The sequence below is a fragment of the Taudactylus pleione genome, unplaced genomic scaffold (genome assembly GCF_031769625.1).
Source record: "Taudactylus pleione unplaced genomic scaffold, aTauple2 ptg000479l, whole genome shotgun sequence".
NCBI classification, from domain to species: Eukaryota; Metazoa; Chordata; class Amphibia; order Anura; family Myobatrachidae; genus Taudactylus; species Taudactylus pleione.
This window is the reverse complement of record NW_028284881.1, coordinates 113,325-130,413: the sequence shown is the minus strand read 5'-3', so window position 1 is coordinate 130,413 and position 17,089 is coordinate 113,325. Positions and strand designations below refer to the sequence as shown.

At 42.7% G+C, this 17,089-nt stretch overlaps 1 protein-coding gene across 1 annotated transcript in view; it reads right to left on the bottom strand.

Moving 5' to 3' along the window:
- Window positions 1–17,089, bottom strand: part of HIP1R (huntingtin interacting protein 1 related) — a 126,657-nt gene that overhangs the window by 6,566 nt on the left and 103,002 nt on the right. The window contains exons 23-30 of the mRNA XM_088449254.1: window positions 13,801–13,911; window positions 12,587–12,645; window positions 11,419–11,449; window positions 9,686–9,748; window positions 8,653–8,753; window positions 8,466–8,571; window positions 8,077–8,200; window positions 7,934–7,995 (exon numbers count right to left, since the gene is read on the bottom strand). Coding sequence (XP_088305380.1) covers window positions 7,934–7,995; window positions 8,077–8,200; window positions 8,466–8,571; window positions 8,653–8,753; window positions 9,686–9,748; window positions 11,419–11,449; window positions 12,587–12,645; window positions 13,801–13,911 — 657 coding nt within the window. The remainder of the gene's footprint in view (window positions 1–7,933; window positions 7,996–8,076; window positions 8,201–8,465; window positions 8,572–8,652; window positions 8,754–9,685; window positions 9,749–11,418; window positions 11,450–12,586; window positions 12,646–13,800; window positions 13,912–17,089) is intronic.

Below are 17,089 nucleotides of genomic sequence, written 5' to 3'. Positions count from 1 at the left end.
GGAAAACAAATGGGGTCTACCAGTGATAGATTTCATGGCATCACGTCACAACCACAAGGTCCCCTGGTGCGGGTGCAGGTCCATAGACCCATCAGCAGCCTTCGTGGACGCACTGGCAGTAAGATGGGACTTCAAGCTGGCATATCTCTTTCCTCCGATCTCCCTTCTCTCAAGAGTTCTCAGGAAATTCAAGCAGGAAGGCGGAACATTAATACTGCTGGCTCCGGCTTGGCCCAGATGTCATTGGTTCACCGACATACAGAATCTGTCAATAGACAGTCCGTATCCTCATCCTCTATGGAAAGATCTGCTAACACAGGGTCCCTGCTGGCATCTGGACTTACCTCGTTTGGCTTTGACGGCGTGGCTCTTGAATCTTCCTTCCTAAGAGTGAAAGGTTTTTCCAGTTCTGTAATTCAAACTATTCTCTGGGCACAGAAGTCTGCCTCTGCCTGCATCTATTACAGAGTTTGGCACTCTTTTGGTCAATGGTGTATGATCCTAAAGTCTTTAGGATTTCCAGGGTACTGGCTTTTCTCTAGGCGGGTTTAGACCGTGATCTCTGCCTGGCCACTTTGAGAGTGCACTGTCAGTCTGGTTCCAGTGGAAGATTGCCGCATTACCAGATGTTAGAATTTTTTTCCAAGGAGTTCTGAGAGTTCAGCCTCCTTTTGTTCCACCGAAGAAGAGGGGAGAGATAGGGCATCCTTGCCTAGTTCCATTGGAAACGTTGAATGGTTAGGAGTGCACCCCATTGCCAGAGACAATGCTTACAATCTGGATTACAATATACGGCTTTAACCCCTTCAAAAAAGGAGTTTACCGGGCGTGAATGGCAGGTATTTAATCAATTGTGCGTCTTGTTTTGTTGGGAGTCCTATCAGCCATTGACAAATCTGACTTGATCGGGAAAGATCAAAGAGGGGAATAAAAGGCGGAGTCTATTCACCAGAAGTTTAGCATAAATTTTAAGATCCACATACAATAGAGAGATTGGTCTATAGTTTACGCATTGGGGAGGGTCACGTTCTGATTTGGGGATCACCACGATGTCAGCCAATGTGGTAGCCCAATGAAATGATGCCCCCTCCAAAATTTTATAAATGAAAGAATTTAGGTGGGGGCCAAAATCATTAAATTTTTATAATATTGGGGTGTAAACCCATCTGGGCCAGAGAGGATTTAAGATCCTTAATAGCAGCCAGGGTTTCATCAAAGGCGACATCTACATTTAAATTTAAAAGATCACACTGTGGTCTATTGCTGGTGGAGTAGGATAAATATGTCTATGCTTTTGCATTTACATCACTGTGCATTGTTTTCCAGCTAATTGTTTCCATATTATACATTGCTTGAAAGCCATACTTTCTGTATTTTGAAATGAGTATGATTCATATTGCTGTGTTACTGAATCGTTTTCACATTTTTTGATTAAGTAATTTAAAACTTAGACAACACACGTATCCGTATGTTTTTTTTTTTAATTACGCACCAATATGTTTATTACTCTTTGTAACATGTTTTTTTCTAATTTTATTTGTATGTTTAAAAGAACCAATAAAAACTATTGAATTTAAAACAAAAACAAAAAAAAGATCACGCTGAGAGTTTAAAGTGTCGGAAGGAGTTCCGGAGTCTGAAGGCTGGTGATACGGTCATGCACTGACAATGGTGCAGTGATAGACAAGTTGTACAGGGTCTGGTAAAACCTTTACATTTGTCAGTAATGCTATGAGGGTCATATATAGGAGGCATGCCGGGAGAAGGAATTATTTTGTCTATAAACTGAGTGGAAAGCTTTTTCTGAAGTTTGGCTGCAAGAATAGAGTCCGCCTTTTCCTCCTTATCATAGAATCGCTGTTGAAGTCTTTGGAGTGTACACGCTGCTCTGAGGGATAAAATTGTGCTTAGCTGACCTTTCAGAGAGTCAATGTCTGCCTGTAGATCACTGCAGGGGGATAGCAGATGTTGAGACATTATGTGAGCAATATCTGTTTCCAGTACCGAAAGCTCCCGTTCCAATTGCTTTTTATGGGCTGAGGCTTTACTAATAAGCGTGCCTCTGCTTGTACCTTTATGGGCCTCCCAAAGGACACCAGGGGAGAGATAGAGGGGTAAAGCTCAAAATAGTGAGTGCTGTCTTGAACACAGTGAAAGTAGATGAATTTAATAGGATAGAATATTCTAACCGCGATTTACGAGTACGAGATGCAATTATAAAAAGTTAAAGTTGTAGATGAACCCTTGTGTGGTTTGACTGAAAAAAATATGTGAAATTGATTAGGAGACAAAAGCATGTCTATTCTAGAATAGAATTGCTGAGGTCCAGAAAAGTGGATATAGTCCCTTGCATTGGAATGTCGTAAGCGCCAAGAGTCATGGAGTGCCAATTGTTTTAGGCAAGTAGCCATGACAACAGAGTCCTGAGAGATGGAGGACTGTGACATAGAAGGGGAAAAGTTTGATTTATCTAAGGTTAGATATATAAGTGTATTGAAGTTGCCCCCCAAAATTAGGTGACCCAGCATGATTCACTTAATGTGTCTAAAGAACCTGGAGAAGAAAGGGCCGTGACCTTGATTAGGAATGTTTCTGAATGGTGGGTGCCAGCAAGAATAAGGAAACGGCCTTCTGGGTATAGCAACATCCTATTTTTTGCAGTAGGCTGAGGCAAAGAAAGTCTGAGAAAATTGTTTACCAAGGTTTTTGGAGTGATCACCTGTGAAATTAGTCTTTAGTATTAAACCTACATCCTACTTCTCCCTCCTACAGGTTCCCAACACCAACAAGCAATGTAAGGGTGAGTCTGTTTACATTCAGTGACAGTGCCATTTTTGTAATAGGTGTAAAATTGTGCAAAAAATCCACACCAAAGATGTGAAAAGTAAAGAATACCAACCTCCCATCTGGATCTAAGGAAGGGAAAAAGGAGAATGTGCCACTAGGGAAGGGGCAAAGGGCGGATAGCCTATTAAGCCTAAAACCCTGAAAGAAGGAACCCTTGGGGGGTTAATCAATAATACAATGGCGAGGTAAACCCAAAGGTATTAAAGGGTGCTTGGGGGGCATCTGGGCCTAAAGTCAAAAACCAGCAAAACAGGCTAGATTCTTCTTCTTCTCCCCCCCCCCCCCCCAACAAAACCCCTCCCCGCCATGATATTACATGAATGGGGGGGGGGGGGCAGATGGGAGAGACGAGGGTAACAATGCATAACTACTGAAACAAAAAGCATCTCATAGGACTATTAAACAGTGCACGTTATTTAGAACAAGTGAACCATTAGGGGGAGCAATGAAAGGGAGGAGACAGGAGATGGATGAAAAGATGGGAGAAAAGAAAAGCTGGTAAGGAAGAGGGAGGGAAAGGGCAAGAAAGAAAACGGGTTATAATGACAATAAGACAAAGACAAAATAAATCACAGTAGCAAGTTACAATATGATATGCAAATTAAATGGGGCACCATAAAAGTGCAAATAGGACAAATGTGTACAAAGCACCTATGATAAAATAAGGCGAAAAAAATCAAAAGAAAAAAGGGCTCTATGTGCCATGTCTCAGTAATATGACAGATACGAAGGTTGTTCTTGTCCTCGTTTGTTTCCTCAAACTGGGACCTCAAGAGCGCAAGTTCCCTATCCATCGCCCCTCAGAGAGTGGCAGGGTTCATCAGTTATAAACTGCAAAGGTTCCTAACGAGGCGATATCAGACCTGAAGTCATCCACAGCCATTTTTAATTTTTGCGGGAATGTTATTTTGATGCCATCTTCCAGATTATCCAGAACTGCTTTAATAGCTGGATGAATTTCTGGAATGGGAGAAGATGCTGGGGCAGGATAGTCAGCGAGATCGAGGAGTTGTGTAGTAGATTTGGACTTTTCCCCACCCCCTACACAAAAAGGCGGATGAAGCACCTTGAACAAACTTTTAGGCTTGTGAGATATGTTCTATATGTAAAGAGTAGTCGCATAAAGTGGTTGGGGCACCATCACAAGTAAAGTGGTTTCTCTTCAGCGGGCATTTCAAATTGTTTTGGACGCCACCCCGCTGGACGTCTATAGGGTTGGGCGCCCGATGAATCACTTCAATTGTTACTCTGTTTGGACACCTAAAGCTGCGAGGTGGGGGGACATTTCCTCTTGCCGCCTCCTGAGGTGCGAGAAGAAGTGTGCACTAAGTCTTTTGTTTTGGGCGCCCTAACCACTTCTTTAGACGGGTTCAGCCTCTTTGTGCAGTTATACCCGATGCTTCTAGCCGCGATAAATACTAATGGGTGTCTGAACAGAGAAACTAAAAAGGGGAATGGGGGTATCGGGAACTCAGTCGGCGCTGTCAATCAAGCAGCTGGTTCAAATGGAGTCGACGACTCCTAGCACAAGCAAAGAACAGAAAATATGTATGAACAGCGCTAGATCTCTATTGAATAATTATGTCTATATATAGTAATGACACAGATAATAATGAATGTGATTAAATACAACAATTTGTGTTTGAAAAAGTCGTGAATAATCTATATGGCTTGACTGTAACAATAATACAATTTATTACTTATTAAAAACATATGAATATGTTTTTCAACAGAGAAACAATTTAATTGCTCCGCCCGACACCTATTCGTACAGCCGCCCAGCAAGGGGCGCGGAAATCATTTGAATCATAGCCGAAGAGTCTATAGGGTCACAGGTTAGTTTAACATCAAGCTACCTGCAGTGAAAATCTGGGTGCAACAAAGGTGACTCAACGATGGCCTCTGGTGGTGAAACAGTAGCAGTACAGAAACAAAAACAAAACAAAATGCTAAAGTAGTTTAAGGACCTCTAGGGATTAACTAATTGGAGAAATTACTATAGAATTTCAGGTATGAAGGTTATGATAATCCTTTGATGTCCGTACTGAAGACCCAGGGGAGTCAGCAGAGGGGGATTATGGACACTTAGGTGACTGCTGGACAAATAGGTTAAAGGAGACGAGAATAGGGGAACAGTTCAAGAGCCAGGTATGCCAGGTATCTCAGGATGACAATCAAACTCTCCACAGACCCAGATGGTGAAAAGAGCAGGGGCCCTGCGAAACTGTGGTGCACCAAGTTGCCGCAGCCTAGGAGAGGGCAGGTGAGGAGTCCCTGGAGAGGGGAGCTGCTTGAGGATAACCAAAGAATGGTGCAGTGTACCAGGATTCAAAGTCCGAGGGTGTCACCAGATTGGAGTTTTCAGTGAAGACAGTTGCAGCTGTGGTAGTAAAGCTCCGGCAACAGGGGGGGCCCACCTGGGTCCACCTGAAGCAGACCAGCGCGTTGGAGGAAGGCCAGCCGCGGCACCTTTAACAGATCGCTCAGCAGAGGACAGGGTCGCAACTGTGGACTCAGCAGACAGGCACAGAGGTCAGTCATGGAAAGAGGGTTGCGGCTAGATCCCCTTCAGCTACAGGATCCTGACGTCATCAGTTATTATCCACATGGACATATAGTGGGAAAAGTAACCTGTGGCAAGCAAAGCAAGCCACCGTGCCCGAAGCATGGAGAGTGAAGAGAGATTGCAAAATTCTACTATTGGTGGCCAGATACTACAGTTAAGAAAAAATAACATCGCTGTCAGGGCATAAAACCGCACTTCAGCCCTCACTCGTCCCAACATCCTGGTCCTTTAGCTGATGGGGAACTAGGAACCACCATGGAGAGAGGAGCAGACAGGGACACCAGCGCAGGCACCTCAATGGAGGATACAGAAAGCGCAGGTGCATCTGGAAGGTCCAGCTGACACGGGGTGACATAATGAAGAAACTGCTCCTGGGGGAAGGAGCGGTCCCGAAGCCCCGATGACTGGCTCAACAGGAGGTCCACACCAGCAGCAATCAGCAGAGGGTAAATCCCACTACAAGCTAGCAATAAGTAGCTATTTTTAAAGCAGCAATCCTTTAAAAGAACACTTGTATAAATTCCCGCAGCGCCACCAGCACACACCCTATTACATAAACCCCCAGGTTTATCCAATCTTCAACTGTGCAGTTTTAGTGAGATTGTGCCAACTGTAGCCTCAGTTCCCCGTTCTTAGTTGACAGGTATGGAACCCGGGGTGCTGTGACACATTCACTTCAAGGTTTAATGTGCTGTATTGTACAGATATGCTGTTCTGCATACCTCTGTTGTAATAAGAGTTGTCTCCTTCCTGTCAGCTTGAACTAGTCTGGCCATTCACCTCTGACCGCTCATTAAAAAGGCCTTTTCATCAACAGTATAATGTATTTTGCGCACCAATTTCTGTAAACCCAGGACTGTTGTGCGTGAAAATCCCAGATGATCGGCAGTTTGAGCTACTAACACCAACCCTGTCTTTCACCAAAAATCATTCCATGTTTAAAGTCACTTACAGTAGATAACAATTCTTCCCCATTCTGGTCTGAACAAAAACGGAACCTTTACACCATGTATACATGCTTTTATGGAATTAATTGCTGCCATATTGATGTATAGAGATATTGGCGTTAACAAGCATGTGTATCTAATAAAAGTGGTGGCTTGTGAGTGTATATTAGCATAGTGCCATGCAAAAGTATTTAGGCCCTTGGCGTTTTACCTTTTTTGTTACATTACAACCTGTAATTTATTTTATCTTTTTAATCTAAATTTTATGTGATGGATCTGCACAAAATCGTCTAATTTGGTGAGGTGAAATGAGAAAAATATATATATAAAAAAAAGAGTCTTTATAAATAAAATTGTGAAAATTGGCATGTGCATATGTAATCACCCCCTTTGCTATGAAGCCCCTCAAAAGTTCTGGTGCAACCAATTACCTTCAGAAGTCACATAATTAGTGAAATGAAGTCCACCTGTGTGAAATCTAAGTGTCACATGATCTGTCAGTATAAACATACCTTTTCTGATAGGCCCCAGAGGCTACAACACCACTAAGCAAGAGGCATTACACCATGAAGACCAAGGAGCTCTCCAAACAAATCAGAGACAAAGTTGTTGAGAAGTACAATTCTGGGTTGGGTTATAAAAAAAATATCCAAATCTTTGATGATCCCCCGGGGCACCATCAAATCCATCATCATCAAATGGAAAGACATGGCACCACAACAAACCTGCCAAGAGAGGACTGCCCAACAAAACTCACAGACCGGGCAAGGAGGGCATTAATCAGAGAGGCACCCCAAGAACACCATCCCCCCCAGTGAAACATGGTGGTGGCAGCATCATGCTGTGGGGATGTTTTTCAACAGCAGGGACTGGGAAACTGCTTTGAGTCGAGGGAAAGATGGATGGTGCTAAATACAGGGATATTCTTGAGCAAAACCTGTTTCAGTCTGCCTGTGATTTGAGACTGGGACAGAGGTTCACCTTCCAGCAGGACAATGACCCGAAGCATACTGCTAAAGCAACACTCGAGTGGTTTAAGGAGAAACGTTTAAATGTGTTGGAATGGCCTAGACAAAGCCCAGATCTCAATCCAATTGAGAATCTGTGGTCAGACTTGAAGATTGCTGTTCACAAGTGGAAACCATCCAACATGAAGGAGCTGGAGCAGTTTTGCCTTGAGAATGAGCAAATATCCCAGGGGCAATATGTGGCAAGCTCATAGAAACTTATCCAAAATGACTTGCAGCTGTAATTGCTGCAAAAGGTGGCTTGACAAAGTACTGACTTTAGGGGGGTGAATAGTTATGCATGCTAAAGTTTTCGGTTATGTTGTCCTAAATGTTGTTTGATTCACAATATTAAAAAAAACACAACTTCACAGTTATAGGCATGTTCTGTGAATGAAATGATGCACACCTTCAAACAATCCATTTTAATTCCAGGTTGTGAGGCAACAAGACATGAAAAATGCAAAGGGGGGTGAAAACTTTTGCAAGGCACTGTCGGTTCCACTACTTGGATCACTAGAGCAGGGATGGTTACTATCACTACACATAACTACTGCGATTATTACCTGGCTTTCCATCTCTTCTTTCTTTAGTTTAATGAGAGACATTCCAGAGAAATCCATTGTATCTGGAAGAGACAGGTCATTAGTAGGTTTGTCAGTTTCTGGGACTGGTTTGTGATATCACATGCTATTAAAATGAAATATACCTTTATCTTCAATCTGTTCTTGGCCTGATTTTGTGGAGGCTACGACATTGGCGGCCATCTCGTTTACATGCCGGGAGCACTGCTGCAGCTTTGGTAAGTTCTTACTGTTTTTATCTGCCTTCACCTATAATGAAACATATCACCCCCTGAGCATATATTATCAGTGCTCAAGAGATACTGTACAAGAAAATGCAGAGAAATATGTAAATGGCTTCAGTATTGTGTTATGGGTTCAGTGGGGCGATTCAAACAATTTCATTTCTTAGGTAGTGTGTGTATAGAAACAATATACAGGAGTATTAAACTTGAATTCTGGAACTCTGCATTAGGGTGAACATGCTTAATTACCTGCTTATAATGGACAGTAAATCATATACTATGGGAATTACCTTTGATGCAGCCACTAACTGTGCTGTACTGGCAGCAATCTCATGGGATCCAACTATAAGCTCTTCATATTTGCCTTTATGCAGGACTACTTTATCTGCAGATTCCCTGAAAACAAAAATGATTACATAAGAATTAAAAAGGTTTCAGTTGCTGTATTTTATCTATATAGACCGAAAGGGTCATTACACAAGTTGAGTGGCTCCCCATCCCACAGCCTTTGAAGCGGAGATGAGCCCTTCTGTCCAGCGGGAGTTCTTGGCGTAGAATTCTTGTGTTGACGCTGCTCCCTGTAACATAGTTGCCATGTAAATGTTAGAGAAGCACAGTATCAAGAGCTGTCTCATATGATACAGTTATAATGAAGCCATATTCCAGAATCCTGTAATTACATGACAATCTAGCCTTCAGAGCAGAGGCTCTGAAACTACCATTTGGAAAACCAGTTCTCTTCCATGAGCTTCCCCAAAATGTTGTTCCAGATAAGACAATGAGGATGTCTTCCGCTTGGACATTATTATAGATTAATTCAACTAGTGGAATCTTCGTTTTTGCCAATATGTTTAAAGTATACCCAAAGAGTCTAATGTCACAAATATATATCACAAATATAGAGTGTATTCTAGTTTTGAACATCAGATACACACACTAACACACTACAATTGTTAAAGATAAAATGCGTATTTATCCGACCTTTCAGCTATTTTAAAACAAAAAACAAACTAAATTGTTACTTATCCTCAAAAAGGATCTAACCAAAATATATCTACCAGCTGCCATAGACATTAAGATGCTATTCCTAAACCCATAGTATGAAGTGGTGGTGCACTTCTGTTTGGGGAGCTACACAAAGTAAATATTTATGCAATAAACTTGCATAATAAAAATATCAAACTTGTTAAGCATGAACTGGTAATTAAAACACTTGTTAGCAATACGCATCGACTTCTGAAGGAATCTAAACAACATGAATACAGTAAGGAATACCACTTTATTATAATTCTTATCTATCTTTTCTAGGATATAAAAAAGTATATATTTTTTCTTGATCTTTAACTTATTTTTTTTCCAACCAAGAGACGTACTGTATGGGCATACAATAATATAAAATAGGTTACAGTATTTACATCTTGGAGAAAACATAATTCTATTATTTAAGTGCAGACACTGTGATAAGCCACCACAGCAGGAACATGGTGCGGCATGAAAAACTGAAACTTACTCTTCCACTCTCCACAATCTCCTTCTGTAAATCAGTAGAGGTTATGACCAGCAGTCTAATGGCCTATAACAGAAACATTATACTCATGTATGATTTTCCATGAAACATAACATAAAAACACTCTGTAATCTTTGGATTATTTACATAAACATGTAAATATAATATTTGAGCTTCAGCACAAGATTTATTTGCATAAAACAATATTCAACTATATTTAATTTCCTGGCAGGAAGTAGCTAGTCATCCTATCGAGATATAAGAAAGGGGCTCCATTCTGAAACTAATGGCCTCTCTCCTTCCTCTCTTGGTGCTATTTTACAGATTCAAAGCTAACGGCGCTATTGCTGTATGTCAGTGGAGTAAGTTCATCCCAGATGCCCGGAGGCAAGTTATAATTTGGTGCCCCCTCTCTCCGTCACAGCCGCTGACACTGTAATGTAGCAATTCACATGCAGAAAGGCTATAGATAGACAAAGACAGCAGCTGATGGTCTGACATGGAGCTCTCCACTAGTGTATGGTGGCTTCTCAGGTTCCGGTAAGAGGTGCCATGTATTGGGCGGCTGTGCCGGTACACTCCGGGTACATAGTTACAGCCCTAAGTGGGGTGAATAGGTTGTGGACAATGGAGGAGATGCCCCTTCAGTGCTGGCGCCCGGCGGCAGGCGCTTCCATTGTCTCCCATAGTTCTGCCCCTGCTGTATGTAGTGATGTTTGGAAGCGATGCAAATAATACATAAGGGCCACTAAGTTCAAGTAAAAAATATTATCCATTTACACGGATCTTTTAGTACACTTTATTTTCTATTAGCTGGGATACCCGGCATTGCTCAGGTTGAAGACAGGACCCTGAAGTACACCTGCAGCCTTTATTTGTTTAGATTGTCCTTGCCTATAATACCATTCCACTAATCCTGAAGACTGTTTGCTAGCATGCATGCAAACAGTGGCATAACTACCGTGGTTGCAAGAGGTACGGCTGCTATGGCACCCAAGCTGCCTCTGTGGGCCGCCGCTCCACCTGCACCCAGCCATGCACACAAGGTTGGCTGGCCCAGTCAGGGCCGCCGAGGGGGGGCCCGAGTGGAAGCGGTGTTGATTTGACGCCGGCCCGCTAGCTGGCAGACATGGAGAGACAGCGCCACCGGTTGCGAGGCAATCAGAGCTTGTGGACCGACAGCCAATCAGAAGTGGCGGCTCCTGATTGCTTGCTGGTCTATGAGCTCGATTGGCTCGTGACCGGCACCAGATACAAAATTGCGCCAGTGTTGTCTGTCTATGTCTGCCGCTGGCCTGCCAGTGCACCAGCTGGCGGCCCGGCACCAAGTCCACAAACTCTGATGGCTACTGATGGCACACAGGGGGAGAGGAGAGGCTGCTGAAGGGACATGGGTTGCTGGGGGGGGGGGGGGGGGGGGGGGAAGATGCATAATGTGTAAGGGCATTACCGTGTGACAGTATGTATATATATATATATATATATATATATTTATATACACACACATGGTATATATATATATATATATATATATATATATATATATACATACATACAGTTTGTTTATTTATATATATATATATACACACACACACACATATATATATATATATATATATATATACACACATATACAGTGTGTATATACATATACAGTGTGTATATATACATATACACACAATTTTGCTGTAATTTTGCTTTACTAATTTTTTGGTGTCACAGTTTAAAATGTTTACCTTCATCAGGTCTGTGCAGGAGTTGAGAATCCTGTCAAATGGCATATAACAAAAGTATGTTAATATAAAATAAATACAATGCAAATCAGTGAACTTGAAAGGGCTGTGGCACTGTTTTGTGTGTAATATCTGTTGAAGTAAAATGCTTCTATGGATTTTGTCATCCATGAAATGGTATTATACAAATTCTATTGTTTTCCACAACTTTATAACTTATTTTTTCATTGTTTAAAGTAAACAATGTTTATAGTTCTATGGGGAAGTACAGACTTTCCAACAGGGCATAGTAAACAAACAAAAACACTCGCTTTCTGTAATTTTGTCACTGTTAGGAAAAATTTAAAACTAAGCAATTTGATAAACTTTGTATTTGGCCCCTAATAGACTTCTATAATGTTATCCAATGCTAGTTTGCACTTTTTTGGGTTACAGGCTGATTTCCTCATTATTTTCCACACATAATGCTGGTAAAACAAGCTAGAATTATCGTGCTAAACCTTTTCAAAAAGGTAAGCAGAATTAAGTCAAGTCGCGGTAAACGAAGATTTTACCATGTTAATATAATTTGACACTTAGCATATTGAACAAAAGGACCTGGATTGTTTGTATATATTTTTTATAGTACACTAAATGATGGTGGTTGCCTTTTTTCAGATCTGCTATAGAAACCACTCCACTGTTAAGTCATTGATTCTTTTGGCTTCAATTATACTTCAGTATGTGAACTACATGTTATTTAGCTGTTGTGCTGTGTTTTTCAATAGAACTCTGGTACAATTTAAAGATACGTAAAACAATATAAGATTTGTGTAGCCGCTTCCCTCCCTCATTGGTAATGGTGTATGAGCCCCATCACGGAACCCACCTAAATTGTTTCTCTACTTGCAGCCTAGGACAAACTCCCTTAATGCTGTGCCGTACCATTTCTAGTGCTGGCATACTACAGTCTGTGCACCACAAAGGCCCCATTAGAGGTACTGTATGTAAGCCAGCCTGGTTTTTGCATTTTTTTTTCTTTAAAGTAACACATTTAGTGGGAAATTAGAGAATTACCAACATCAACTAGAAGATTCTGAAATGTTACAATCAAACAATTCTAGATTATATATGGAAAATGCTGTAATGTCACAATGTATTTGGAAAGACACAGTCTGACAGTTAAACAGACCTCTCGTTCACTTCCAGCTTGACTCCAGAACTATCCATCCGAGCCTGGTTCATCATTTCCTGTCAAAGAATTAAATAAAAAAGATACTTTAACCAAAATATTTTTTTTCTTCCTCTCAGTATAAAGAACAAATTACATATAGAACTTTGTGGGGAACATGGAATTCTATAGATTTTGGAGATAAACCACTTTTCCATTCTCTTCATTGGATCAGGGGCTGAAAGGCCATTTAGGTTGGTCAATTACCTGAAGACTTAAATAGTAGAAAACCATTGTAACACAATCAAATCACCACACCCTATGCCACTATAGCAACTGAGCAATAACTCCAACAGGGAAGTTGTCTCCACACCACACAACAGGTAAAACAAGAAAGGGTAGTTTGAGCAATGAAAATAAACTTGTGTATCCACAGCACTTAATACATTGACACCACACTGATGTATTTTAAACACCTCCATACTTATTTCCATAAACGGACAGCAGTCTGCAGAAGCAAGAAACTAATTTAAAATGTGTTCCATAAAAGATTTACTAAGTTAAAATGATTACTTTGTATTGAAAAGATTCCTTGCAGTAGTATCACTAAAAAAGGAGGAATGATTTACAGTAACTAAAATAAAGACAAAGATATTCACCACCCAGCCACAGTAAAATGCAGCATTAGCCAGAGGCAGGTGCCCCAGACCATGGATCCTGCCTCTCTGCTGGCTGGAGGGTAGAGGGGTTTAATCAATGTAGTGTACAATTATTTCACAGTAGGTTCAGGTGTTATGTAATGCTACAAACTGCAACATGACAACTAAAGAGAAACTTACTATATGGATAAGTAGTTCATAATAATTGCTTATTGTTTCCCAAACTCAGTCCTCAAAGCCCTTTTAAAGTTTAGGTTTTAAGGATATCCATGTTTGAGAAGATGGTTACATCAAAATGACTGGTGTACTATTTAAACTACTTGTGCCCAAGTATCCTTAAAACCCATTTACTTAATGAACTGGTTTTACGTTAAGGGTGTAAAAAAAACACACAGCTGTAATATTACTTGCCAACAATGGAGCCCACAAAGGAAGGCTAATCATAAGACCCACAACAGCTCACGATCTAACCATAGTGTCTGTCGTCACTAGTCAGTGTCTCATTTAGCAAACTGAAGTAACCCACCCTCCAGTCCCACTATGCAGCATAAGCGCAATAAAGGGTCTCCTCCTCACCTCAATCCTTCGCACGGCATCCTCAATAGCTGAAGAAGTGGACGCCATCTCCTTATCCACCATGTCCCCCAGCTCTTCCTGCTTGATGTCCAAGCTCTTAGGCCTTAATTCCTGAAACACAAAAAAAAATAAAATTTTATTGAAATAGCTTTACAACATCTCTTACCTGTTGTACATGTTTATGTATAATGCAACAAAAAAGGAGAGTTATGGTAAAACTTACCTTCGTTAACTCTTTCTTTGAAGTCCATAGGGTCCACAGGGAGACAATGGGGTGTAGGCGAGACCTGCAGGACTGGACACCAACAGCAAAATTTTTCAATCCCAGGATACTCCGGTCCTTCCCCCTATACCCTGCCCACAGCCTGAGGACACTTCAAATTTGTTAACAAGCCCAAGGCAGGAGCAGGACAGGAGAGAAGGAAGATTGGTACACTGAGGAATCTCACTCTCACGCAGAGAAGGAAACAAGTGACCAAGAGAAGAACCACTTAGAAGCCAGGTGCGTCAGGGTGGGTGCCCTGTGGACCCTACGGACTTCGAAGAAAGAGTTAACCAAGGTAAGTTTTACCATAACTCTCCTTTTCTTCAGGGTCCATAGGGCTCCACAGGAAGACTTTGGGGATGTCCCAAAGCAGTTGTACACTGATAAGAGAACCCTACGCCTGAAGGAAGCATCCTGAGAGGCAAATATATCAAAGGCATAAAACCTAAGACCGACCAGGTGGCCAGAAGACCAGATGGCTGCCTTGCATAGCTGTTCAGCTGAGGTGACAAGCCGGGCTGCCCACGAGGGATCCACAGAGCGAATAGAATGAGCAGAGACTGTAGTCGGCACAGGAAGGCCAGTCTGCGTGTAAGTCTGTGAGATAGTAATGAGAATCCATCTGACCAGAGTCTGTTTGTTAGCTGGCCATCCCTTCTTGTGGAATCCATACAGGGGTAAGAGGGAGTCCAATTTCCAGATGGAAGTAGTACGGTCCACGGAGATCTTTAGAGCACGGACGATATCCAAAGAGACCTCACCTGCCGAGCGGTCTGGTGAATTAAAGGCCAGAACCACAATATCCTCATTCAGGTGGAAGCGAGAAACCACCTTGGGAAGGAAGCCTGGGCATGTTCGAAGAACAGCCCTGTCTTGATGAAATATCAAAAAAGGAGTGGCAACAAGAAAGTGCCCCTAAATCCGATATCCTAAAGGCAGACGCTATAGCCAGAAGAAACAGTCTTTGCAGTGAGCCATTTGACATCAACCTATTCCAAGAGTTCGAATGGAGGTTCCTGAAGTGCTTTGAGCACCACTGACAAATCCCATGGAGCCACAGGAGGGACAAAGGGAGGTTGCATGAAGGTATGAACCTGCACTTTCAGAAATGCTAGGCGGAGGCCTAGATCCAGTCCAGCCTGAAAAAAAGGCAAGAATTTGAGAAACTTTAAAGACTTGAGGGTCATAGTTTCATGGAGCACACTATTGGAAATACGTATGCCATATTCTGTGGTAAATCCTGGCTGAGGCCGGTTTACGTGCTCTGTGCATGGTCTGGAACACAGAGCCAGAGAAACCCTTAGCCGTTAGGATGGATGTCTCAAGAGCCAAGCCATTAAAGACAGATAGGCTAGGTCCGGATATAGACATGGACACTGAGACAACAGATCTACTAGTAGAGGAAGTTGAAGAGGAACATCTATGGAGAGCCTTAGAAGATCCGAGTACCAATGACGACTGGGCCAAGCCGGAGCTATTAACAGGACTGTGCCCCCCTCCTGTCTGAATTTCCGAAGCACTTGAGGAAGCAGGGATATTGGAGGGAAGAGATATGCCAAATTGAAGTTCCATTTCACCGACAAAGAGTCTATGAAGGCCGCGTCCGGGTCCTTTGTTCTGGCTCCATAAATTGGAAGTTTGTTGTTGTGTCTTGAGGCCATGAGATCCACTTTTGGAAGCACCCATTTGTCTACCAGAAGCTGAAAAACTTCTGGATGTAGAGACCATTGTCCTGCAAGCACGACGTGACGGCTGAGGAAATCCGCTTCCCAATTGAGAATCCCTGGGATGAACACTGCGGAAATGGCTGGGAGATTGCGTTCGGCCCATGTGAGAATGCGGGACATTTCTGTCATTGCTGACTGAGTGCCCCCTTGGTGATTGAGGTAGGCCACAGCTGTGGCGTTGTCAGACTGTACTTGTACTGGCCTATTTTTCAGAATTATTCTGAGCCAGAGTGAGAGCTCTGTAGATGGCTCAAAGTTCCAGGATGTTGATTGGCAACACTGCCTTGACCATCGGCCCTGGAAGGAGTGCTGGGTGGTTACTGCGTCCCACCCTCGGAGGCTTGCGTCCGTGATGAGGAGATGCCAGTCCGGGATTTAAAAGGGACGGCCCTGGTTCAAATGGGAAGTCTGTAGCCACCAGGCTAGGGACAGGCGAACCTCTGGGGGGAGTGTCATCATCTGGGATTGTGAAGCAGTCTGCGTAGTCTGTGCTGTAGTGCTGAATTCTTGTCCGCCAATAGGAAGATTCTCTGAACTCGAGAGTCCAGAAGGGCTATCCTTTGAGAGGGAACAGAGAACACTTTTTCCAGTATATCAGCCTGCATTTGTAGAAAGGCAATGGTTACCTGTAGATGGTGGTGAAGAGTCTCTGGGGAGCTGGCCAACAGCAAGAGATCGTCTTATGCCTTGACGAGGAGTAGCTGCCATAACTGCCATGAGCTTGGTAAAGACCCGAAAGGCTGTTGAAAGGCCAAACGGCAGAGCCTGAAATTGGTAATGTTGCTACAGTGTAGCAAGCCGGAGATATTGTTGATGAGAAGGCACAATAGGTACATGTAAGTAAGCGTCCTGAATGTATAGGGATACCATAAAGTCTCCAGGCTCCATAGCTCGGACAATAGAACGGAGGGTTTCCATACGAAATCTGGGCACCCTGATAAACTTGTTCAGAGATTGGAGGTTGAGGATAGGCAGATGAGACCCATTGGGCTTCTGAACTAAGAAAAGGGTATAATAATAGCCCTTGGTACGTTGTGAGGAGCGGACCTGAATTATTAATCCTGAATTCAGTAAGGACTGAATGGCTTTTTGGAGCAGCAGGGCCTTGTTTGAGTCCGATGGAAGTCCTGTGCAAAAGAATTGTTGGGTGGTTCGCCTCAGGAAGGAGAGGGCATATCCGTGGGAAACCACTTCTCTTACCCAAGCATCTGACGTGATTTGATGCAAAACCTGGGCGAATTGAGGAAGTCGGCCTCTCACCCTGGGAGCCCCCAGGGAGAGGCCCGCCCCATCAGGC